At 34.7% G+C, this 26,557-nt stretch overlaps 1 protein-coding gene and 1 non-coding gene across 2 annotated transcripts in view; both read left to right on the plus strand.

Annotated features, from left to right (window-relative positions):
* The window catches only part of PPP4R2 (protein phosphatase 4 regulatory subunit 2), a 53,833-nt gene that overhangs the window by 18,369 nt on the left and 8,907 nt on the right, over positions 1-26,557 (plus strand). Inside the window, exon 3 of the mRNA XM_060631565.3 lies at positions 17,328-17,498. Coding sequence (XP_060487548.1) covers positions 17,328-17,498 — 171 coding nt within the window. The remainder of the gene's footprint in view (positions 1-17,327; positions 17,499-26,557) is intronic.
* Positions 16,799-16,934, plus strand: LOC132680021 (U4 spliceosomal RNA). Its single transcript, XR_013554402.1, has one exon. It is a non-coding gene; the product is annotated as a U4 spliceosomal RNA (small nuclear RNA).

The raw sequence follows: 26,557 nt of genomic DNA on the forward strand, positions 1-26,557 counted from the left end.
CCCGTCCCCTTCCCCATCATTAGGGTCGCATCCTCACGGTTTCATCTATACCTAATTGCCTCCCAAAGACCTTATCTCTAAATACCGTAAGTTTATATGTTAGGGTTTCAACATAAAAATTTTGGGTGAACACATTCAGTCCATAACATTTGCAACTGATTTGTGCAATTAGTGCATCTTTCTGTTTTTATATCTACTGATTGAATTCAGGTGTGGATTGTTTTATAGAGATACATTCTTGAAGTTTTTGAATTTTCTTTCAGTTTTGTGAAGTAAATGTTTTAGGTACATTCTCTTTAAAGGAAAATGGGAAAGAGAAGGGACTGGGATTTATTGAAAACATACTATGTGATAATCCATACTGTGTGACATTCTGTATAAGATATGCTGGTGTGAAATTCACTGAATGCAAAAGTTCTTTTGTTATTTTTTCACCACTTAGTTTTTGTGTAATTTCTGATTGTGCATTTTTTGTTTAGTGTTCCTTCATTCCTTAACATCTCTGTGAGATGTTACTTAAGTCAGCAAATACTCAACATATAATCTGTGCTAGGTACTGTGCTAGTTGCTGGGAATGCATTAGTGAGCAAACAAACCACAGTTGCTTATGTTTATTATTTTGGCAGTAAAGTATTATATTTATATGATACTTTGCTTGTTGCTTTTATCAGCATTCCCGTGTATCAAGTACGTTAACTTCATTTTTAAAGTTAGGACAGGTGGAAACTTTAAATGTAGTTACTTAAGTTAGTAATTTTTGTCATTTGATTCCTGAATTAACCTATGCTATGAGCCTAAGACTAATTAGGTATTGAAGAGGTTAATCCATAATAATTTTTGTCGTACATTTCTGTATTTAAATTTTGGGTAGGGAGGGAAAGGTTTTAGTTTCCAGAGATACTAGCCTCATAATGTATGAGGTGCAGTAGAACTTTGTTAGATTACATGGGAGTAAAATTGAAATTGCTTTAAATTTCTGCTTTTTTCTGCTACGTATATATCAATTCCATATATTTCTCAAAATTTTGACATAATTACAAATTTTATTAAAATAAAGGTTTAACCTTAGATTTTCTTTGCTACCCAAATAAACATTTTAAGAATAAAATTTCAATGAATTTTCTTCATTGATATGTTTTTTTCCATATTTTAATATCTCTGAAATTGAATGCCTTTCAAACACCAGTAGTGGTGTTGAATTCTTAAAATAATGGGGAATCTTACAGTTGATCCTGACTTAGATTTGGTGAATATAGTCCTGTTATTACCTTTTTGAAGTTTTAGGAAAAGCACATATTTAAGTATATTGGATAGCTCGTACAGTTTGGAAGAATCATTCATTCTTGAAAAGCAAAGTTGAGTCTGAGTATTCAGTATAAGATTGATTTAATTATTGGCATATTTCAAGTTATAAAAAGTTACAAGAAACATAAGTTTATATTGCTTTTATATTTAGTTGGTAGTTTTCAAAAGTTCTTTAAGTTATGAGGATTTGTGAATAAAATCATACCCTTATTTGTAAATGTTAAGAGATTTTACTTTCTAAAAATTTATAGTTGAACAGTACAAAACTTTACAGAATCATGTTGATGGGATGAAGTTTTCTAAATGGACTAATTTTTAAAATAACTGATTTTCTTACTGATGTTAGGCATGGAGTGTTAAGAAATGTGGCTGGGTATTTAAAATGTATTGTTTTTATTATAAAAGTAGGATACCCTTTTAAAGCAATTTGAACAGTGCAGTTATTCATAAAAGAAAGAAGTGACAGTTCCTTCCATTTCTGTGCCCCAAGATGTGTTGAATTTTTCTATTCATTTCAGTAAAATGCAAAACGGAAGTGAGAATTTAGTAGTAGCTTTAAAAGAGAAAATTCACCAGGAAAAACTGAAGCATACTTGAACGTAAACCTTTGTTTTCTAAGGAATTAAATTCATATTATTCATGAATAGCCCTTTAAAAATACTGCTAGGATCAACTTTGCTTTCTAATACTCAGTTTGAATATTTTTATTTCTCAGAAAGTTTCAGCTTAATTCAGTTGATAATTTTGTTGACTTTAAGCAATTAACCTTTTTATACTTCCCTTCAAAAGAAAAAAACATCATAGATACGATTGGCTGAAATGTACAACCTTCTTCATACTTAATAAATTCATAAATATGAATTCATTTATGAATTCAGCTATAATTTCTGATCTAGGAGAATCATGTTTTTAGGGCTGATGCAGGAACCTTACGTATTTTGAACACTGGATATTTATATTGGAAAAGATAAAATTCAAACCATAATCAAGGGATAAGGTGCAAATAAAGAAGCAAATAGCAATAAAGTTACTTTATTGGCAGTAATCTGTCATACAGAGGTGGTCAGTGTATATAAAAACATACAGGATCTTTGACATTCTGGAGGGTTACATGCAGAGAACAAAACTAAAACCCAAATTGCTTGAATACCATGGGTAGGCTGCTAGATTGAATGATCAAATGGTTCATTTGGGGACGTCCCCTTAGACTTGAATTAATTTTTTAGTGTCATAGCATTTTAAATATTACACCATAAGAAGTAAACTTTTAAGTTGTAGTTTGAAAATACCGAGGAGACTTTTTTCTCAGCTCAGATTTCTACTTAAAGATAGAGCATTAAGGATGTAGTCCTCAGAAGAAAAATAGCTGTTTGAAAGCATCAGATTCATTTAAAACTATCTTGCTTGCAAGCAGGACCAACTGATTTTGGTTCTCTTAAGCCCAAAATAAAGTGAGAAAGGAAGAGAAAGATTTTTTGGAAAGATACTGAGGTAGCTAGAATTTAGAATCACAGGGAGAGTTAAACTACCAAGCCAAGGATAGGACGATGGGGTACCTTGGGGGCCTCAACCATAGAAGTTGCTGGATCTCTCCTTCGGATTCCTGCCAAACGGGTGATTTAGTCCAATAACTTCCATTGTGTGTTCTCGCCATATTTCACATTTCTGGAGGAAAATGTCCAGTTGGTCTAACCCAGGATTAATCCATTTCTTTTTTAGAGGAGGAGGCAGGTAACATGGACAGGGAAACAGTTGGTTCTTGGAGGCCCATCTTTGTGTATTACATCCCTTTCCTAGAAAGTGGCTGGGGAACCAACTCAATTGGTGTATGCTATAATCAGCATATGTGCATATACAGTATCCCCAGTTCATTATACAGGTAAAGTATTAAAATTATTACCTTAAAACTGGTAGGAGATTATAACTGTGACTTGGGGGAAACAACTCCTGTTCTTTTATTATGAGAAATTCATTGTCCTTACCAGGATCTCTGAATTGTTGAAATGCTTACAATTTGAAGGATAGCTTTTGCTTAAGTTCTTATCAGAATGTTCTCATAACAAAAGACAGTTCCCTCCCCAAAGATAAATTCTCTTGCATGATGCTTAGCTTCTTAGTACCTCTTAAGGGGGAAAAATGGTCTGGGGCAGAACGTAAATAGTTGCTTTAAGGGAGTAATAAAAATGCTTTGAGAGAAGTAGAGTAACAAGTTGATTTCTGAGGATTAGGGAAAACTTTGATACCAGAGGCAGTTAAGCTCAATTCCGCTAGAGGGAACAATAAGCAAAGGGATAGGAAAAAGTGAATGGTTATGAAGGTATATTTGGGACAAATCAGAGTATCTTGCCGATACATAGAATTTTGCATTTAGAGAGACCTTAGAAATTATTGAAGGTTTTTTTTTTTTAGCAGAAGAGAGAGAAAGCAGAGCTTTGCCTTGGGGAAACTAGTGTCTAATTCAGGTGAGTTACTGGACTTTAAGATAGAGGAAACGAGAGCTTGAAATAGGGCAGTGTTAGTGGGAATGGACATGGGAGATTCTCAAACATTGGGTTATGGTTCTGTAGACATTATCCATCATTCTCATCTTGCCTGAGTTTCTGTATAGGCTTTTCTAAATGGTTTCTTAAAATGCAGTTTTGCTTGCCCTGTTTAGTGTCTAATCTATGCTACTAGCCATGGGCGTGCTACAATGTAAATAACATGTTATTTCCCTGCTTAAAATTTTTATGCACCCTCCTCCTTGCTTAAGTTAAAATTTAAGATCTTTATTATGTTTTAAGATGCATATGATTGTGTCTCTGCTTAGCGTGATATTCCCCAATTTGCTCCCTTTGTTTTTTTCTGCTTTGCTAAACTACTTACAGTTCTCTGGTGGATCATGCTGTCTCATCTCAGTGACTTTGCTTACTATTGCCTCTCCCTGGAACAGTCTCTTTTCCTTTGTGCTCATCTTTTTAAGATCTGTACTAAGTCTGGAAAACTTTACTCCAGGTAGATAAGTCTTTAGCCCACTTCCAGTACTTTGTGATTGCTTCCATCATTATTGCATGTAGATTTTGTTTTGCTGTCTTTTTTACACTTGATCTTAGCCAAAAGGCCGAGAAGCGATGTTTTGCTGTCTTTTTTGCTTAGATTGTGAATTCTATGAGGCATCTAGACTTTCTTTTTTGTATCTTTTCCTACTGCACAGTAGCATACAGGTGCATATTTGCATTGCCTTTCTTACGTTCTTTCTTTTCTTCTCTTTTTTCTTTTTTTCTTCTTTGCCTGTAACTAGATGTCCTGACTTTCTAGGAGTATGGATTTTGAAGCCAAATGCCTAGGTTAAAATCCTGGCTCTGTCACTTACTAGTTGTGCAACCATGGGCCGGTTATTAAACGTCTTTGTTTCTTAGTTGCCTGCTGATGATAAGATTGATGAAATAATACTGCCTAACTCATAGGGTGGTTGTAAGGATTGAATTAATATGTCCAAAGTGCTTAGACCAGTGTCTGACATTGGTGGTTGTGTGTTTTTATTATATATTGCAGTTCACATATGAATATGTACTCCTTTTGAAAAACAGTTGCACATATAGTGCTTCCAAATCTGTTTGGAAAGTGGTATTTTCCTGATTTTTTCCATACTGTAGTTGGGTTGCATTATTCCCACCAAAGCATGCTTCAGGATATTCACCAAATAATTACTGAGCACTGAACTATTTGTCAAACATATTTCTGGTAGTTGTGATATATATTTAGGTGAAGAAATATGTGGGCACATAGTACATGTAGTAAATTGCATGTTATGTGATTGTAAGGGCAATGGAAGAATAAGAAGAGTAAGGGAAATGAGGGTTAAGGGTCAAGAGGTACTTGTAATTTTATTTATTTTTTTAACGTTTATTTATTTTTGAGAGTAAGAGGCAGTGTGAGGGGGAGAGAGACAGACACAGAATTGGAAGCAGGCTCCAGGCTCTTGAGCTGTCAGCACAGAGCCTGATGTGGGGCTTGAACTCATAAAACAGTGAGATCATGACCTGAGCTGAAGTCGGACACTCAACCAACTGAGCCACCCAGGCGCCCCAAGAGGTACTTGTAATTTTAAATGCAGTGGTCAAAATAAGCCTCATAGAAGAAGAGCATTCCAGGGAGAGGAATCTTCCAGTGCACAAGTCCTTAAGAGTGTGTCCTGCCTTTTCACAGACTAATAAGGAGGCTACTGGAGTAGACTGACCAGAGAGAGGAGGTCAGAGACGTAAAGGGGATTGGAGTTAGCTTATGTAAGGCAGTGTGGACCATTGTAAGGACTTCGGCCATTACTGTGACTGAAATTGGAAGACATTGTGTAGTTTTGAACAGAGAAGTGACATTACCAGACTTAAGTGTTAGGATTGTTTTACAAACGGCTGTGCTGAAAATGCACTTTATGTAAAATAAGCTAGAAGCACAGGTTATTGAAGATTGATAGTAGCTTGGGTAGCAGGAGGTGGTGAGGATTAGTCACCTTCATTATATATATATCTGGAAGGTTTAACTGACAAGATTCCTTGTAGATAGGCTGTGGTGTATGAGAGAAAGAATGGAGTCAAGAATGACTCAAGGGTTTCCCCTAAGCATAGAAGATGGAATTTCGTTACACCTGAAATGGAAAAGGCTGTGGCAGGGGCAATATTTGGGAAAGATAAGCATGTTCAGTTTTGGACATGCTGAATGTTATGTTAATGTGGAGCAGGTGCTTGGATGGATGACTGTGGAGATCAGGAGGTATAGTTTTGGCATATAGATGGTATTTAAAATCTCCAGACTGGATCAGATCACCAAATGTAGATAGAAGAGATAGTCTGAGCTTTGGATCACTCCAGAATTAAGCAGTTTGGGAAACTTGCAAAGGAAAATGAGCAGCAAAGACCAGTGAGTTAAAAGAAAACCCAAGAAAATAATTAGGAAACAGTGATCAGCTGTGTGAAATACTCTTTTAGGGCAACTAAAGATGAAGTGTGAGAATTGAACTTCAGATTTAGCAATATGGAAGTCATTGATGACTTTGTTAAGATCAGATTAATTTTAGTGGTGCGGCTGAAAGCTTGATTGGAGTGAATTTGAGAGAGAGAGGGAGACAACTCTTAAGGAATTTTCCTGCCAAGGAAAACAAATAAATGATGTGGGGGATAGGTGGGTCAGTGGAGGAAAGAGGATATTTTTGAGATGGGAGAAATACTGATATATTTCCATGGTATAGTGGAAATTATTAGATATTAAAAAGTAGATATAAATGTAGTTAGGAGAAAGATGGAATTACATGAGTGATGCTTTTAGGTGCACACATGGAGAATCTGGTAAGTTAATAGATGAGAGAATGTATAGTTCATCTGTGATTACAGGAGGGAATTCAAGGTGTGTGTATATGATCCTGATAGTAGGTGGTTAAATGTGGTAGAACTTTGGAAATTTTGTTAACTGCTTCAGTTTTGTAAGTAAAACAGGAAGAGTCTGTGATGATGAAGAACTCGATGGGGATTTGAAGAGAGAAGATATAAAATAGTTATCTATAAGGGTCTGAGAGTGAATAAACTAGGGAAATATATTATCTGTCAGCGTTAATAGTGTACTTGAGTCTAACCAGCATGGTGGTGCATTTTTCTATAACTTTTGTCTTCCTCTTTCTGTGCACCGATGAACGGGCACACATGTGGTGGGGATTACCTTTAATCAGTGGAGTTGATTTTGTGAGTACAGTGAAGGCAAAGAGGAACTAGAGAGTCAACTGTATGTAAGGGGGTGATTATAATGAGTATTATAATTTAATCTGGGTAATGAAGAGAATATCAAAGGGGAGGATATCCAGGGGAGGATATCAAAGTGGTAGGATTGGTGGATTGGAGATCATGGTGGAATCAGAATTTTTGGAGCAAATGTAATATATGAAATATTTTCTAGTTCATCAAGAACTGTAAAAAATATAGCTAAGGTTTGACAATGCTAGGTGACATATAGATTATTTTTTCCTATTCTCTATTCTTATCTGTTAGCTGCAACACTTCATTTATTTAGTTTCTTTAAGGAAATAGTTTTGTTAATGGTGGAGGGAGGAATATTGGTTAAAAAATTTTTCCTGTCTCTGATGAAGGGAATAAAGACATATTCTTAGGCCAGAGAGATTGCCTGAAATTGTTATAATCTATTATGTGGTAGTACATAAGATTTAGCCCAGCCATTTTGTTATAGTCTAACAGAGGTCTTGCTCACTGTTCCAGTTCTTTCTTAGTAAATGCCACCTGGAAAGCTCTCTGCACGGCTCTGCTGTAATTCGCAGGTGCTCTCCCTGTTCAACTTTCTTGAGGAAAAACAATCATTGAGTGTTTCCTAGGTGTGCGTTACTTTGCTAACAAGCACTCTACTTACAGTAATGTTAATCCTTACAGCAGTTCTGTGAAGTAGGTACAGTAATTTCCATTTTACAGATGGGGAAACAAAGGAGGGATTATCTGTCTTAGATGAAGTGAAAAGTCTGAGCTGAAATTTGAACTCAGCCTAGCTTCCAGTTTATTTTCTTGGTTTCATTATATATAGGTTGACATTCTCAAGAAGGGTTGTCTATTTCAGTGTCATGTGTTTGTTTTCCACACGTTGAGACAGTTCTTGGACCAGAGTATACATTGTTCTTGCACTAGATGCTGTGCTTTTAATGATGTTTTTTCTTCCTTTGGGGAGTATGTAGAAAATAGAAAATAGAAAAATGCTAAGTAATTAGATTTTTATTTAATTAGTAATTTTAGAGTAGCACATAACTTTGGGGCATATTTCAAAACATGAGTAAAAATAATCTGTATGTGATACAGCACAAAAAAAGACACATATCAGACAATTAAAAGCCACTATTGCAAATACTGTTTAAGACTGTTTGAGCCTCATCTTCAAACTCAAGATTCTCCCAAGATGAGGGGCGCCTGGGTGGCTCAGTCGGTTAAGTGTCTGACTTCAGCTCAGTTCATGATCTCGCCATTTGTGAGTTTAAGCCCTGTGTCGGGCTCTGTGCTGACACCTCAGAGCCTGGAGCCTGCTTAGGGATTCTGTGTCTCCCTCTCTCTCTGCCCTCCCCTGTTCACGTGCTGTCTCTCTCTTTCAAAAATATATAAACATTAAAAAAATTTTTTAAAAGATTCTCCAAGATGAAACCTGTGTACTAAAATGTACAGTAATCTCCTGCCACCTGTGGATGTGTAACCTCATTTTTATATTTCAATAACAAATTGTAAAGCCTTAATCATTTACTGTATAGAATATATTGCAGTCTTCTTAGAAAAAACCCAAACAATTACTGATTCTTTGTTTTGCAGCACATGAGTTTGTCTCTGAGTCGGGGTAGAAAGATTTGTTGTTGGTTTTTTACCTCTACCTTTCTCAATATGCAGAAGACTACACCTGAGAAAAAAAATTAAGGTCAGATCTTCACAGCACATTTTCCTGTACAGTTGGAAGTGACTCATGAGGTAGATTTTAATGTTAAAGAACATTTTATTCATTTCTTAAATGAATCCTCTGCATTTTAGAAATTGTCTCTGCCATTGAAAAATATATATGCATATTATTTTATTCTTCAAATTTTGTGAGTCTTTGATCTTGCAGTTAACATTTTCCAGCCTTACTAAATTTCAGGAACCAATGTAGTCCTCAAAAAAAGGAATTGTGTATTGCATTAGTACTAAGTGTGTTTGTTGAGGGGGCAGGTCCCCCCCCCGGTTCATTTGGCATTGTCTGGGGACCTTTTTGGTTGTGATCACTCAGGGTGGGAGTGCTACAGGAAGTTCTGTTATAACTTGGAACTGTCTAGCCCAAAATGTCATTAATGGTAAGTTTGAGAAATTTGATCTCATTAAAGTGTCCTCTACTTTTAGGTCCTGTATCTTTCCACTTTGTTTTTCCATACTCCACTCATCCATCCTTCTAAGGTCTAGCTTACAGTCCCACTTTGTCCTGAAGCTTTTCCTAGATAGCTCTAAGCCTACATTTCATGTTTCCTTTCTTTAGATCCTGTTGTACCATCACTAAATCTCTACAACCAGTAGTTTCTGATGTCTTATTTGTTTATTGTCATTGTATCTTGTTTTCTAAAGTCATATTAGTGGAAGATCAGGTTGTATTTTTTCTGGGCTAACTGTTGTTGACTTAGATGTATAGTATGAGTTGGTAGAATGAAAAAAGGGCCCAGGGCCTACCTAGGCTCTGGCAAATGTAGCAGTGGAACAAAGGACCATTTCCTGTGGATGGGAATTTGGAGTTGTTAATTTATGAATTGTGGTGAAAGTGATAGCAATAGTGGTGAAAGTGGAGAGAAGAGTGACCACCCCCTCCTAGAAGGGGCAGAGTAGATCCACCTCAGCCATTAAGCTAGGGCTATTAGAAAACCTCAGTACCCTCTGAGTTCTGAATTGGCTTTCTTCAGCCTGAGCTGTGCTGTTAGAGATGTATTTTTGTTTGATTTAGCTGTTTTTATGGGAGAGTGAAGGGTTCATGTTTGTATAGTAATAAATTTTAGGAAGATTTTCAGTAAGGGGTTAAAGGTTAGCTCAGAGTTAAGCATAAATCAAGTTAATCAGAATACACTGTTTCTTCAGCTTTTTGTTTTAATTGGTAGGGAGAGATGGGTGAGTGGAGGAAAGTAACTTGACTCTTTAGACATGTTAGAATCCTTATCATTGAATGTAAAAGTTGCCAAAGAAGAAACCCAAGTTCATGCTGAGGTATTACCTGAACGTTTGTGTTACCTCTTGAAGCTTGCTTTTCCATCAGATTGGATCCTTGATGTGTACAACTATCATGAGATTTTTTTTTTCTTTTTTCTTTTTTTTTTTTTTAATTTTTTTTTATTTTTTAATATATGAAATTTACTGTCAAATTGGTTTCCATACAACACCCAGTGCTCATCCCAAAAGGTGCCCTCCTCAATACCCATCACCCACCCTGCCCTCCCTCCCACCCTGCCCTCCCTCCCACCCCCCATCAACCCTCAGTTTGTTCTCAGTTTTTAACAGTCTCTAATGCTTTGGCTCTCTCCCACTCTAACCTCTTATCATGAGATTTTTAGTACTCTTTTTTCTTAATGTTTATTTTGAGAGAAAGAGCACGTGCATGTAGGGGAGGGGCAGAGAGAGAGAGAGAGAGAGAGAATCCCAAGCAGGTTCAGCATAGGGCTTGATCTCACCGTGGTGAGATCATGATCAGAGCTGAAATCGAGAGTCAAGTCGGAAGCTTAAACATCTCAGCTGAGCCACCCAGGCGACCTGAGATATTTAGTACTCTTAATTTGAAAGATTCACTTTTCAGTGTTTGTGTTAGAAAGAAATGTATTGCTTTGGAACAGGTACATATCATGCCACCTTCAGATAAGTGTTTGTGCAACAAAATGTGTAACATTTGAAGGGTAATTTCAAAATAGGAACAATTAGATAAATATTTTAGTGTCACTTCAAAATTTATATAAAAACAGTTTTCATTATTTTAAGCAGTCAGTACAGAATGGGAATCTGAAAGTTATGTTCACACTTAGTGTCACATAGTAATTTCCTTTTTCTGTTAGTAAGAAAAATATATTTTAAAGGGATAGGGAGGGACAGTGGTTCTTGATTGGGAACAATTTTTGTCTTCTAGGTAACATTTGGTAATATTTTTAGACGTTTATGGTTGTCACAACTTCTGAGAGTGGGGATTGGGTACTACTGACTTCTAGCGGTAGAGGCCACGGATGCTGCTCAACATCCTATAGTACACAGGACATTCCCCTGTGACCAAGAATGATCAGGCTCACAGTGTCATTGAAGCCAAAGTTGAGAACCCCAGGATGAGAGGATTGCAGAGAACCTGTTCAAACACAAAAGAATGTTTTTGTGAACAGTGAACGTAGGTTAAAATACTCAGGTTTACTAGCAGTGAATGAAGTGCATATTAAAGTGTTTTTCTACTATTAAATTAACAGGAGTTTTGAAAGATTTTAATATTTGAGTGAAATAGGTGTTAATATACTGTTGGCCCTATACAGTAGTACAGCATTTCTGAGAGGCTCTTGAAAGTATGTATCAAAAGTTGCTATTTATATTTTAAAGTTTTGACTCCGTAATTCCACTTATGGTAATCTATCCTAAAGTAATAAAACAGATCCCTCCTTTAGGATGTTAATCACAATTACTTCTCATTGTAATGAGCTGGAAACAAACCTAACTCTTCTTAAAATGGTGGTGATTAAATAAATAATAGTGCAACTATATGTGATACAGATTAAAAATCCTTTCAAAGACTGTTGATCATGTGACAATACCTATATAGTGAATAAGGAGGGAAAGAAGGATATCAAACTAAGGATGCCAAATTTTAATAAATGAGTAGAACAAAGTTTAGTGAAAAATACACTAAAATGTACTTTAATAATGATTAATGAGCAGTTTATGGGCAGTTTTCATTTTATTTTCTATCTGTTTTCTAATTTTTTATGACTGTACCATTGATCAGAAAAAATTGTTTTTACACTCTAGTAAAATTTGATACTAGTCCTATAATTTCTTAGGGTATTTCCTGATTAATCTGTCCTTTCCCATATACCTAGTTTCCTTTTGTGTTGCGTCTATGTCTGGTCTTTCTTCTGTATTTTATTCGCTCAGTTAATTGATGAAGTATAATATATGGTATAATCATGATGAAAAGGGAAGGTTCTCTTGAACTAGTAATTTGTATTTTAAAGTTCTTAAAAATCTTGTCATTTTTTGTAAGCAGTTCACAATGTACTCTTATTTTTGCCATGTGTTTTTGCTCATGTGATTGAATATTCAGATTAAATTTACTTAGTTTTGCTCTCTCCTGTCATGCAAAAATTCTGACACTTTGTCACCTGACTTAAATAGCTGCCTTTTGAAGATTGTTTTAAAATTTTTTTTTCAACGTTTTTTATTTATTTTTGGGACAGAGAGAGACAGAGCATGAACGGGGGAGGGGCAGAGAGAGAGGGAGACACAGAATCAGAAGCAGGCTCCAGGCTCTGAGCCATCAGCCCAGAGCCCGACGCGGGGCTCGAACTCACGGACCGCGAGATCGCGACCTGGCTGAAGTCGGACGCTTAACCGACTGCGCCACCCAGGCGCCCCTGAAGATTGTTTTATAAGCCTGTCACCTTGTGTGATTGATCAGCCTCCTTAATTTTTTTGTTTTTATTCATTCTTCCCATATTCCCTTTTGATATTTCCAAATGGTGTAATATTTGGTATCCCTTGGAGGTAATAGGCCTCTCCTGTGCTGTCTTGTGTTAGCTTCCCACACATTGTGTGGCAACCAGTGAGGCTGAGTAGGAGTGATCTTAATAGAATTTGGAACTGTAAGAGGCAGCAAATTAAAAGATGGTGGTCACTGGTCACTAAAATGTTTTGGAACCAGCTGAGAAAATAAGAGATGGCTTTTCTGCCCTTGAGCCTCTAAAAAATACCTTTAACTCGAGAATTGTGAGGGAAACATGTTTGTTTTGGAATAGACTTGTAAGTTCCTATAGAGAAAAAAAGTGTGTGATGTTTTATTGAGGGATATCTTCATTAGTGATGTGAGTTGTGCCTTTCTAGAAGAGAAACTGCATAAAGAGAAAAATGGAAAGATAAGAAAAGAAAATGAAGGGAGATGAGGTTACTTTATTTTTTTTTTTTTATTTTTTTTTTTTTATTTTTTTTGTTTTTTTTTTGAGGTTACTTTAAAAAGAGTAATAAATTTCAGTAAATTCTTGAGTTAATCTTAGCAAAGTAGATTAAATTGTATTTTATTCTTTGGAAATTTTAATGTGGAGGAATTGATTCTAAAGTTGAAAATGTGTTTGTTTCGTGAGCATCTGTTTAGAACAATTTTATTTTCATTTGAAAAACAAGGTGTTTTTGTTGTTCATTTCTAGTTTCTACTCAACCAGTGAGTACATTCTGAATAAAAAAATTTTTTTTGTTGCCAGATTCTTAATTGATTTGATCATGGCCTGTTTTTTGTGGTCAAATTATATAATAATCAGGGAAGCATTTTCTGTTTTTGTTTTTTTAATTTTTTTTTAACGTTTATTTATTTTTGAGACAGAGACAGAGCATGAACGGGGGAGGGTCAGAGAGAGAGGGAGACACAGAATCTGAAACAGGCTCCAGGCTCTGAGCAGTCAGCACAGAGCCTGACGCGGGGCACGAACCCACATACCGCAAGATCATGACCTGAGCCGAAGTCAGCCGCTTAACCGACTGAGCCACCCAGGCGCCCCGTGTTTTTGTTTTTAATCATGTAGTTGTAGTGAAACAAAAAATTGCATCTTTCAACATTCTGCAGAAGTGGTTTTTCATCTTTATATGGTGTAGTAACTTCTGAATTGCATCTCTTGGATCTAATTCTTAAAATACAGTATTTACAAAATTTAGATTATGGGACTTATTCTTGGCTGGTAAGTTAATATACTTTTTGAAGGTCCCCATAGTTTGCTTGTGTGGGCTGTATCTTTTCCGTTAATGTGTGTGGCTGTTTTTTGGGGTTTGTGTTTGTGGGTTTTTGGGTTTTTTTGTTTTTGTTTTTTAAATCTTGGGTGGATTGACAAGTGGTTAATGGAAAGATGGGGGGAAAAAACTCTTGTGTGTATAGAAATCCTAATTCATAAAGTAGATTATTACTTAGTGGCTTTATTAAAACTATAAAAAAATTTTAATTTAAGAAATAAAAAGCATAAGTGTTCTCTTTCAGTAATCTTCCTTGGTGTGTTTTAGTTGAATGCCTCTGGGGAGCCTAGTGAAATTTAGAGATAAATTGTAGTAACCACTGGCAATTGTATGTTAATCAGAAATTAATATAAGGCCTGTCAAAAATTATAATATGCTGCCTCTGCTCGTTAAACCTTGATTTCCCCTTCCCAAAATAGACCAGGGAATGGAAGAAAGGTGATCGTGCAAATAGCTTTTGTTAATCATCCTCAACAAAATTTTTTAGTATCAATACCATTTATATACCATGTAATTTAACTCATTTAATAGAATGGAATTGTCAGGTCACGTGTTAACTCTGTGTTTAACTTTTTGAGGTACTGCCAAACTATTTTCCCACAGTGGCTATAGCATTTTGCATTCCCTCCAACAATGTATAGATTTCCAATTTCCTTACATCCTCCCCAACACTTGTTACTGTCCATCTGTTTTCATTATACACCCCTTAGTGGATGTGAAATAGTGTCTTGTGGTTTTGATTTGTGTTTCCCTAATGGATAATAATGTTAAACATCTTTTAACATGTTTTTTTGGCCATTTATCTTCTTTGGAGAAATGCCTATTTGGGTCTTTTGTTCATTTTCTAACACTTGGTGTAAAATATACATAAAAATTTTAGTATTTTAAGTGTATAATTTGGTGACTTTAAATACATTCAGAGCTTGTGCCACCATCTTCATTATCCATGTCCAAGCCTTTTTTGTCTTGCCAAACTGACACCCTGTTCCCATGTAACAGTAACACCTCACCCTTCCCTTCCCGAACCAGCTCTTGGCTAATGCCTTTCTGCTCCTTGCCTCTTTGAATTCATTTTAGATCCCTCATATAAGTGAAACCATAAAATTTGTTGTTTTGTGTCTGTCTTATTTCATGTAGCATATTATGTTCAAGATTAATCAAAGTTGTAGCATGTGCCAAAATTTCCTTCTAGTTTAAGTCCTAATAATATGCCATTGTTTGTATATATACCACATTTTGTTTATCCATTCTTCTGTTGACTGATGGTAGTTTCTATCTTTTGGCTATTGTGAGTATTACTGCTTTGTGAGTTGGTGTACAAACATCTTTTGGGTATCTACTCAGAAATGGAATAACTAATCATCCAATAACTCTTTGATTTTTTTTTTTTTTTTTTTTTTGAGAAATCACCGTCCTGTGCCACGGTGGCTGCATCATTTTGCATGCCCACCAGCCAGTGCACAAGGTTTCCAGTTTCTCTACATCTTCAGCAGAGATATTTGTTATTTTCTGTTTTTGTTTTTGTTTTTTTGGAATGCAGTCACCCTAATGGATGTGAAGTTCTGTCTCATGGTTTTGATGTATGTTATCGTAATGATTAGTGATGCTGAGCATCTTTCCATGTGCTTATGGGTCATTGGTATATTTTTGGAGAAATATCTACTCAAATACTTCACCCATTTTTTTCACTGGATTGTGGCCCTTTCCCTGCTGAGTTGTAGGAGTTGTTTTTACCTCCTGGATAGTAATAATACCTCATGGGGGAGATTATTTGCAAGTATTTTCTTCCATGTTGTGGGTTGCATTTTCACTTTTGTTGATAGTGTCCTTTGAGACACAAAAAGGTTTTGATTTTGATGTAGTGTAATTTTTTTTTTTTTTTTTTTTTGCTGTCACATAATATTGTTGACGTCAACAGTGACTGATTTTGAAATGTCTTGGGAACGTATACGAAACCTCAGCTCACACTGAAAAGCATTTTCTAGAATTTTCATTTTTTGTTTTGAAGTTCACATTTTATTGTTGACCACAAATATTTTAGTTCTTTCTCTTCAAGTCATTCATTTTTGAGAAAATGTCCACCACATTCTCTTGTTCTGAAATAGCCTTATTTGTTTGACAGTCCTTTCAAGCAAAAATGGCCTTCTATGATAGCAGCTAGTTCCACTGGCAACAGTATTCAGCTGTTGTTCCTTGACGTGTCTGTAGTATTTTCCTATGCAGCAGCAGTTTTTTTATGTATACTTTTCATTTTGTTACTCAGAATATTAGAAAGATGTGTATTCAAAGGTTGAGAATTAATAAAATGAGTAATTTTTTTGTTTTATTAAACATTAAGTGAAAGGGTTTTTGTTTTACTGTGAATTTGGTGGTGAAGAAGATGATGACTACTAGTAGATACAAGTTTTGTACTGTTACCTTGATTTGTGCTTAAGTATCTTCATTTTCCCACTGCTCTTTTTGCACCACCAAGACAAATATTAACACGGTAAAAACAAAAAAAAGTTTGGCCTCTTCGACTATACTTTGAGAATAGCTGTCCTGGTTTTTAGGATTGTGGATGGAAGGGAAAGGTGATCGCAGATTAGCATCCCCCTTATTTTGCTTAAGATTGATCTGCTGCCACTAATGGTTTTACTTTCTGTGTGGGGAATTGGTTCACATTCCTGATTTTTGGATCTCCTGGAATTTAGACTATTTAGGCAGGTAGCATCCCAATTTTTTTTTTTTTTTTATATTAGTGGGAAAATGTGAGAGGACAGGAATAAAAATATATTTATATTAGTAAATGAATAGATATTAAAAGCACATAAAGAAATTATGTATTTTTACTTTGTAGATACATATTGTATAGAACCTGTGATATATATACTTTGTTAAAAGACATAAGATTCTGAAAATACTAGCTGAAAGTTAAAGGAGAAATTGAAGTTTATTTTGCTGTTTAACATAGATAAAAGACAAGAAGCTTAGAGTGTAGTCATTTTGACTTCTTTATTTAAAATTACAAATGTGTGAGCTTTGCGCAGTGGCAGTATCGTAGCCAATGAGGTTTATCCGAGGCGCGATTATTGCTAATTGAAAAAAAAAAATAAATAAATAAAATTACAAATGTGAACTTGCTCTAATTTCTAATAACCTATTTAAGATGGGACAGTAACACCTCCCTGGTTAGGTTTGTTATGAGCAGTAGAGTCAAAACAAAACTGTTTTAAAATGCTAGTAATGAGACATAGCACACAGTAGCCTTTCAGCCTGAGGTAGTTCTTTTTAAAGCTTTTTATTAGAGATTTGGGTGTCGTTTGGGTCAGGAGTGGGGAGAATTGGACATAAATAGTTTGGAGCTTCTGAGTCAAATTCATCAGATGCAGTCCTGGTATATGTTACTGAAAAAGATACTCTCACTGCTACTTATTCAGATCTTCATTTTGTTACCATTCGTGTCATGATAAATTCTGTGTTTGTGGTTTGTGTTGAAGAGTTATAAAGCTACATGATACTGTTTGTTTTGTTTTTCTTTTTGTTGTTTTTTTTTTTTGCTTATAGGATTCAGTGGTCCCAATTTAAAGGCTATTTTATTTTCAAACTGGAGAAAGTGATGGATGATTTTCGAACTTCAGCTCCTGAACCAAGAGGTCCTCCCAACCCTAATGTCGAATATATTCCCTTTGATGAAATGAAGGAAAGAATACTGAAAATTGTCACTGGATTTAATGGGTATGCACTTAATACTATTTTAAAGGTTTACTTTTTAGCAGAACATTATGGATTTTTATTTACGCTTTGTTCATTGATTATCCATTAAATAAGTTCTGTGTCTTTGGTGACATTTAGTAGTTACTGATTTTTAGCTTACAAGTATTTAAAATAATTACAGCATTTTAATGTATTTAATTTGTTTAACTTGAACTACCTTTATGGGTATCATTGGCATTTGAACTTTAAATGGGTATGACAGTGAAAACATTGAGGAAATATGTTAGTTTTTGCTTTCCGTTTTATATGTGATACTATAAGTCATTAGACTTTATCTAGAACCTGTATATCATTGAGATAAATGACACCTTTTTGAAAATGAAAAATAACAATTTATGTACATATTCCCCTTGGAACTTTTTACTTAAAAAATTTTTTTTGGAGTTCCCCTTTTACTCCCAAGTAACAAATAACTGTTCTTAGCCCTTTGTAAAACATTGCATTGAAAAGATATACTGCACTAAAATAAAACTACTATTTTAAAAAATGTTGCTGCATGTCATATTCTGTGTCATTTTAATATTTTTCTTTTTAGGACTTTGTATTGGGGTTCCTTTTGAAGGGAAGAAGTATTTGTGAAGTTGAATTGTTCAGTATTTACATTGGCAATAGCAGTTTGGAGTGTGGGTTGGCAATACCAAATTTAATGAACTGTGGATATGTTAACTGAATTCATATTTGGGGTAGGGAGTTTGATTTGTAAGTATTTTTAGGTAGCATAAACAGTCTCATTTTTTCCCTTCAGATATTTAAACACATGGATTTGCACCAAGATAGTGTAATTCAGTTAATTCTTTATATGTTATGTTTTTGTGCCTTTGAGTTTTGCTTAAAATAACACATCCTTCGGCTTTGGTTTGAGATAAGTCACTAAAATGCTTCCTTGGGGGTAGAATTTACGGCTGTATGTTTGAACTGCCTTTGTGGGTTTGGGGTGGGAGGGAGACATATTTTGACTTTGTACCCTGTTGTACTTTTGTACCGTACTGAAAATTACTGATCTGTATTCATTAATTTCTTTTTTAATAATAGTATATTTTAAATGCTCATACCAAAGAAAGTCACATCCTATATATTAGAAGTATGTTGCATAAGATTTATTCTTGATCTGAGTTACGGTAAGAATGCTTTTTGGGGATATTTATAAATAGTGTATAGGTAGATAGTATTTACATGTTAGGGTAACTTTTATTTTAGTAAGTTATGGCTACCATTTAAAAATAAGAGTTGTGGGGCGCCTGGGTGGCTCAGTCGGTTAAGCGTCCGACTTCAGCTCAGGTCACGATCTCACGGTCCGTGAGTTCGAGCCCCGCGTCGGGCTCTGGGCTGATGGCTCAGATCCTGGAGCCTGCTTCCGATTCTGTGTCTCCCTCTCTCTCTGCCCCTCCCCCGTTCGTGCTGTCTCTCTCTGTCTCAAAAATAAATAAACGTTAAAAAAAAAAAATTAAAAAAAAAAATAAAAATAAGAGTTGAGGTAAAACAAGTGATACCACATATACTACTGCATTGTTAATGTTAAGCTAACTTACTTTTGATTCTCAGTTAGTAATACCATTTTTATTTCTTTCAAATTAAGATGGACTGGATAGGTAGGTTATTAAATAAATCTAAATATTTATAATCTCTTAGTCTATAAAATAGGTGATTGACTTACTTCTGAAAATGATTTGAGCAATCATTTAAATACCTAAGTATACTTAAGACATAATTGCTTTTAAAACATTTTTCATCCGTGAACTGTAAGTATTTTGAACTTACATTGTTTTTAATTTGATGTTTCAGAATAGTAGTTATGAATCCTTTTCCCTAATCAGGCAGGATCCAAGTCTTATTAATCAGTGGTAAATAATTTTCAGTTTTTACTTAAGCTTTTTTGTCTATATTATCATATATTGGCATATTGAAATGTGTTTATGGTTTTTCTCAATTTTATTTTCATGCTTTGAATACATACAAATGCTGTTTTAAAAATTTTGCTATGAATGGTGGCTAAAATTGCACTTTGGCCTTTTTCAGCCAGATTGAGGATTTGTCCTTTCTAGTATACCTTTTTGCTATTATAATAGGTCATCTTTTAAGTAACAAAAATGATACTTGGTCATGGTTTCAAAAAGATCCTCAGGTGTCATAGGAGTAGTCCATAAAAAAAAAAGTAGGATCATGTCATGCTATTTGTATTTTCCTTTCTAAGAGCTTTGATATCACTGTCTCAGTGCATTTATAGTTGTCTATGTATTTGAAATAACTGCATTATTTTTTATTATACAAGCGAGTTAAAATTCATTTGCCTTATTTCCATTGGTGGTGGGTGTTATTGACTTCTACAGGTAGTGCTTGTAGTGAGCATCTGTATACATACCTTCTTGTGTTGATGAATGTCACACATTGAATGTATATGTAGATTGTTGCTTTTTCTTTTGATTTATAGAAATGGAATTGATAGGTCAGAGTGTATGCATACCTAAATTTTTACTGATCCTGCCAAATTAACCTCACAAAATGTGTTAATTTGTCATTCCATGTGTGAGAAAGTGCAGATACTGTAATTATTCACTAGTTTGTGTGTATATATGCATAGGTTTGTGTGTCTTTGACTGCAAGTGAAATTGAACATTTTATTAAGTGTTTATTGGCTCTTATAAATTGTTGTTTCATACCCTTGTTTTTCTTACTTTGAGGTGGTTTTCTCACTGGTAAGTTTATTGTTTTGGTTTTGCTTTTAATTAGTAAAAGCTCTGTTGTAAATGGTTCATAGTATTTAGCTATATTTTAAAATAGAGTATCCGTTTTCCAAAATTATTTCACTATATTGTCAGCACTTAAATTTCCCCTCTTTGAAGTGGTTGTCGATTGACTTGTTGGCTTGATTTCTTGAACTGTAAGGGGTTACAGACACAGGGTTAAGTGTCTTCCAAACAAGGCCTAGAACAGTCAATGCCTGAACATAGTAGGTTTTCAAACAAGTACTGAATAAATGGATGAGAAGAACAAAAGCATGCTTCTGTATTTATATTTTGTTTCTGGTAGTTCATTCCTATAATAGTACACAGGGACTTCAAGGGGTAGAAAGAATGTAATTTACATTTCTGGTAGTTTTAAAAAAGATAGTTATATGTCCTCTAAATGACTGAAGTGGAAGAATAATGAATACAAATTAACTGTGTGTCTTTGCTTCTCCTTTGTCAATGGTGTTAGATCTAAGGCCTTTCTAAAATAAGCAGTGAGTTTCAGTTAATTGTGGGTAGTTGACTAATATAGTATGGCTATGTATTTATGAGCATGTCTGGAAAAAATACATAACCATTTGATGCCTAAAAAAAATCTTTTAATTGTCCTATCATCTGTAAGGCAGGTACAGTCAGTTACAACGGAGGAGTGCTTTTTAACTTTTGACATGATAGTCTTTCTGAATATTGAATTTGTTCTCTAAAGTTACTTTAACATACATGACTGACCAGATTTTTCTTAGTCCTAAAAACTTCACACTAATTGTTTTACGTGTAGGTTGCATACAAACAGATATCTCTTGTCAGTTTCTGCACTTGAGTGTGTGCCTCTTCATACCTTTTTTAAAGGTCGTATATGAGATTTTTACACTCTTCTATCTGCATCATAGATGTGAAACACACTCCTGTTTTGATTTTGTATTGTTGCTTTACAGTTAGCTTGAGATTACTCAGGGATGAGAACATGGGTTCTAGTCTTTTGTTACTTTGTTCTCTTACTTTGACCTGTTGGTTGCTGAATTTTCTTCTCTAGTTAGGGAAAAAAAGTTTTTGCATTTTTTTTGTGTTGAGCACATTAAATCTTGTAGCTGTGTTTATTTTCTTTGATCTCTTTCACTTAGCATAACTAGTTGAGAATTGAAATTATTTAGTAACCTACCCTCCTTGCTCTACCACCACTTTGTCTTGTCCTTTGGTAATAACGTTTGATTTGATGTCTAATAAAATGTTTTAAATCGAAAGGTAGGATATAGCAGAACTCTTCATTTTTTCTTGACATTTTCTATTTGATGAAAGTACAGTGACAAATCAGCCTGCTGTAGGCACTGTAAAAGATGGTTTAACTTGATTAAAAGTGTTGACAGTTGCTACGGACTTAGTTTGGGATGGGAATGGTGCAGATACTAGTTTAGGATTACTCAGCATTATTTTAAGAGGCTAATTCTTCGTTTTCTTAATTGTTTGTACTTACAATTTTACATTGATGTTTTCAGTATCAGGATTTCTAACGTTGGATTTGAGATAGAAAATATATACCTAAGAATGTTTATGTGTATATTTATACAAATATTAAAGCCTGAGTACAGGTAGAGCATCTTTCTGTAAAAAGGTAATGTCATGTGGTATTTCTGACTTTTGTAGGACCTAAGAGTAAACCAAACAATCCATTTAGCCTTTGATAAATTAAGATATATTTAAGTTAGTTTTTATCTAAATAGTTCAGGTCAGATTTAAGTAATTCTGTTAACTGAATGTAGCCATTAATAGAAAATAAAAGACAGTAAAAACCACATCTTTATGCATAAAATAAAAGCAAGCTGGCTCTTTTAGCATTTTTCATAATAGGGTGTCTGATTTTATGGTTATCGCTTAGTTTTTTTACTTGAATGGCCTGTGTTATATTTTATATTCCTTTATCTTCTTCATGAGGAAAGTTTATTGTATTACAAGAGTAAGATAATAAGTTACCTGATTCTTATCTTAGATCCTGAATAAAATGTGCATTTTCTTTTTCTGAATGCATTCTTTCCAACTGAATACCTTGGTATGCATTCAGAATATTTGTACATCTTAGTGATAAAAACATTTAAACATACTAAGTAAGATAAGTTTTAATCAAACTATAATCTCAGGTTAAAATATAAGGTAGGAAATTCTTCCTTTAGGTGTTGGCTTTATTTAAAATTTCTTTCTTTTAAAACTAACATTGAATTGCTAATTTTCGCTTAGATGTTTTTCTCATGTACAGCCCCTTTCCTGATACTTGAATTCTCACAGCTTTCAGGTCTGTAGGACTTGATACTTTTTTTTTTTTTTTTAATTCAGTGAATGGGAACAGATTGCAGTCAAATTAAGATATACTCTGTAGCTAATATAAAATGTGTGATCCTCTTTAATCAGGGTTAGTTGCTCTCCTTGGAATTAAAAGGAATATTTTTAAAGACAGATAAACTTTTGATTTTGTTCCTCTGTAGTTGGTCTTTGGAGTGTTTGTGCTTTCTAGTCTCTATTAATTATTGAAAGGGATCAGGATGATGATGGAACCTAAGATTTTATGAACACCTTATAAAATATTTCAGGCATTGTTAAGTGGTTTATATACATTATGTTATGTTATATTTTGTGTGTGTGTGTGTGTGTGTGTGTGTGTGTGTGTGTATACACACGCTTGGACATGGTCTCCCAGTGGGCTATCAAATATGCTTTTTTAACTACACTATATAATTTTGTACATCAAAAGTAGACTGGTTGACAATGTTCTCTAGTGTTTCTGAGTATTGCCATTTTGAAAGAACCTGTCACTTTTGCATCTTTAATGTGGTTTTTTAAGTTTTGCTGGATTTTGTAGACACCTTTTTTTTTCTTTTTACAGTGGAAAATGCTAGCTAATCATGTTCTTTTTAAAAGTCCCTCCCCCCCCCCCCCCCCCCCACAGTTCCTTATGTATTCTTTGTTTTTATCTTTGGTGGGCAGATAAGGTAATACATTGCAGAGTAAACTGAATACATTTTTATTTCAAATTTCCCCAAAGATTTTTTTTTTTTTTGAAAAATTTTTAATGTTTATTTTTGAGACAGGCAGAGTGAGCGGGAGAGGGGCAGAGAGAGGGAGGCAGAATCTGAAGTGGGCTCCAGGCTCTGAGCTGTCAGCACAGAGCCCTACGTGGGGCTTGAACTCAGGAACAGTGGGATCATGACCTGAGCTGAAGTCTGATGCCTATCCAGCTGAGCCACCCAGGCACTCCCTGCCTCACAAAGATTTTTCTGCTAAATTTTATATTTTACAGTATATTGTTCCATTGAATATCCTTACCCCATTTCCCCAAATTTAGGGATTCTGGTTTAGGTTTTTCATTGTGTGCATTTTTGCTTTTTTCTTCTTAGCACAGGGGTCTTAAGTTAGTGATTTTTATTGGTATATGTGCTGCCGAAGTGAGCATGTTTAGTGATTTTTATTGGAAAAAAACTTTACTTACAGGAGCTAGAATAAATGGTTTTGTTTGCTATGTCTCAAGAGTAACAGAAGAGGGATGCCAGGGTGGCTTAGTCAGTTAAGCATCTGGCTCTTGATTTCACCTCTGGTCTTGATGTCAGGGTCATGAGTTCAAGTCCCGCACTGGTCTCCATGTTGGGCCTGAACCCTACTTAAGAAAAGAAAACAAGTAACCGAAGGCAAGCTTTTTGTAACAGTTTTTGTAGCAAACATTCATTTTGGATTTGTCTGGTTTATTCTTAGGCCTCTTTTTTAAAGACCTAACTCAGATGAAGTGTTCCCAGGTTCATGCTTGCTTCCTTGGCATTCAGCTTATCCTGATAGCATTGTGTACAAAATTTTATTAGCATTTACTGTAATGACTTATATGCTCTGCTACTGAGTAAATATTTCTAGCTTATATTTACTTAAAAAGTACAACTGTGTGTAAAGAGACCTTCATTGGAGTTATCAAGATTATATTAATGTTTCCAGTGCATACTTTTATTTACAAGTAATATTTATATTTTAGCCTGTTCAGGTAAGGAGTATAGGGGTGTTATATGACATTTTAGTGCCATCTGTTGGACACTTGGTAAAATAACTCTTAAAGCTCCAGAAGGTGCCTAAGAAGTAAACTCATTTTATCACAGGCTATTATTGCAAACATTGCTATGCAGATATAATACACTCCCCCCCCCCCCCCCCCAAAGTAGTATTATTTACCAACATATGCAGTGTTGTTAATTGGCTACACTTTTACTTACCTTCCTAAAGAAAATAGGCAGAACATTTAGGGTAAACATTGTTAACAAACAGCTTAAAGATATTTATGTTTTAAAGCTATTTTTTTATTTTTTTTCCATTTAAAGAAAAAAGTTTATTTATGAGAGAGAGAGTGTGAGTGGGGGAGGGAGAGAGAGAGCATCCCAAGCAGGCTCAGTCTCAGGAATCCGAGATTATGACTTTAGCCAAAATCAAGAGTTGGATGCTTAACCAACTGAGCCACCCAGGTGCCCATAAAGCTATTTTTAATTTAAGAGAATATACTGGTTTTGGTTCTTGAAAGAAATGTAGTCTGAGGAAAAGATAGCTAGATATAACATCTATTTAAGTAGTTGTCAGTTAAGTATTGTTTGTTCTTAACTTTGGGTGCTATTTTGCTTCTTTTTATTTTTTTTATTTTATTTATTTATTTATTTTTTTTAATTTTTTTTTTTCAACGTTTATTTATTTTTGGGACAGAGAGAGACAGAGCATGAACGGGGGAGGGACAGAGAGAGAGGGAGACACAGAATCGGAAACAGGCTCCAGGCTCTGAGCCATCAGCCCAGAGCCTGACGCGGGGCTCGAACTCACGGACCGTGAGATCGTGACCTGGCTGAAGTCGGACGCTTAACCGACTGCGCCACCCAGGCGCCCCTTGCTTCTTTTTAATAACTTACCCACTCAGTTGTAGTGTCACTATTACTTAATTAGGGAATAGCATAGGTGGACTGTGTTCAAGGTTTGGGAAGTAATGAACTTGAAGAGGGGCTGACGTACAGAGATACTATTAATATTCAGAAATCCCTGATGGTAATGCATTTCAGATATATATGTGTACAAATAACTTACATATTGAACCTAATATGTAGGAGGAGATCCTGCCCTTACACTTTCAGTTAAATCTGAGGAAAGACAAATTGTAAATTTATGTTGTTTATTATATATGTAGCTTGGGAGATGTTTTTTTTTTTTTAATTTTTTAAATGTAGTTAACAGTTTTGTGTATTAGCTATATGTAGGTTTTCAGTTGTGTTTTCTTTATAGAAATGAATAAAACACATGTGTAAGCTTACTGTCTTGTTTCTAGTAATGTTGTTGATGTGCCTTTTTTCCTTTTTCCATTTTAAAGATTCTTAATTTGGACTGTATACTCCACTCTGACTGTATTTTCAAAAGGAAGAAATGGTCTTTCTCAGAAATCAAAGGCATTTCCTTTAGCATTCATGATGACATCAGAGAAGTTCTGTAATTTCTAGCTCCTTCTGAGTATTTGCGACATCAGCCACACACATCTTTTAGTTCGTGCTCAGTCTTTTGTTGGCAGAATGATAGCTTTCTCAGTTTTAGGTTTTGATGCTACTTGAGAGAAGATTGAGTCTTGGCTTCTTATATGTAAAATGTTTTCATATGAATAAATGTATATTTTTTCAAAATAGGTTCTAAGTCTTATATTGACTTTTTATAAGAACATAAGGGTAGTATTAATGCTAAAAATAAGAGAACCAAATATAGTTTGTCCATTTAGACAATTAACAAAATTTTAAGTATGTTTGGAATAGTGGAAAGGGAAGACAAGGGATTTCAAGTTAGAGATACTGGGTTTGAGTCCTGGCACTGTTACTCACTCACTGCTTTCCCTTGTTGGGGAGAGTACTGTGTCAAAATGCCTCTACTCAGTAAAGAACTTTGTGAATGTTAAGTCTTAATTCGAGGTTTTGTAATTCTGTTTTTAAGGAGAATAAGTAGGTTTGAATGGCAAATACTGAAGTCTGAAATTTATGTTTGTACTTTTTAGCTGTTTATCCTAATGCTTTTATGTTTGCTGTTCACACTGTAATTCTAAGGAATGCTAATAGTATGTGAGATGAATTTTTTTACATTTATATAATGATACTAGTCCAACGTATATCAGTTTTGTATTTGGTATGATCAAGTGAAAATGTGATTGTGGTTGAAGTATTTGGTAAAGTTAATAGGGCACTTATCAAAATAATGATGGTATTTGTATTTTATGTCTGATGAAACACAAATTGTATATAAAACTGTAATTATGGA

Source organism: Panthera onca, chromosome A2 (assembly GCF_046562875.1).
Source record: "Panthera onca isolate mPanOnc1 chromosome A2, mPanOnc1 haplotype 2, whole genome shotgun sequence".
NCBI classification, from domain to species: Eukaryota; Metazoa; Chordata; class Mammalia; order Carnivora; family Felidae; genus Panthera; species Panthera onca.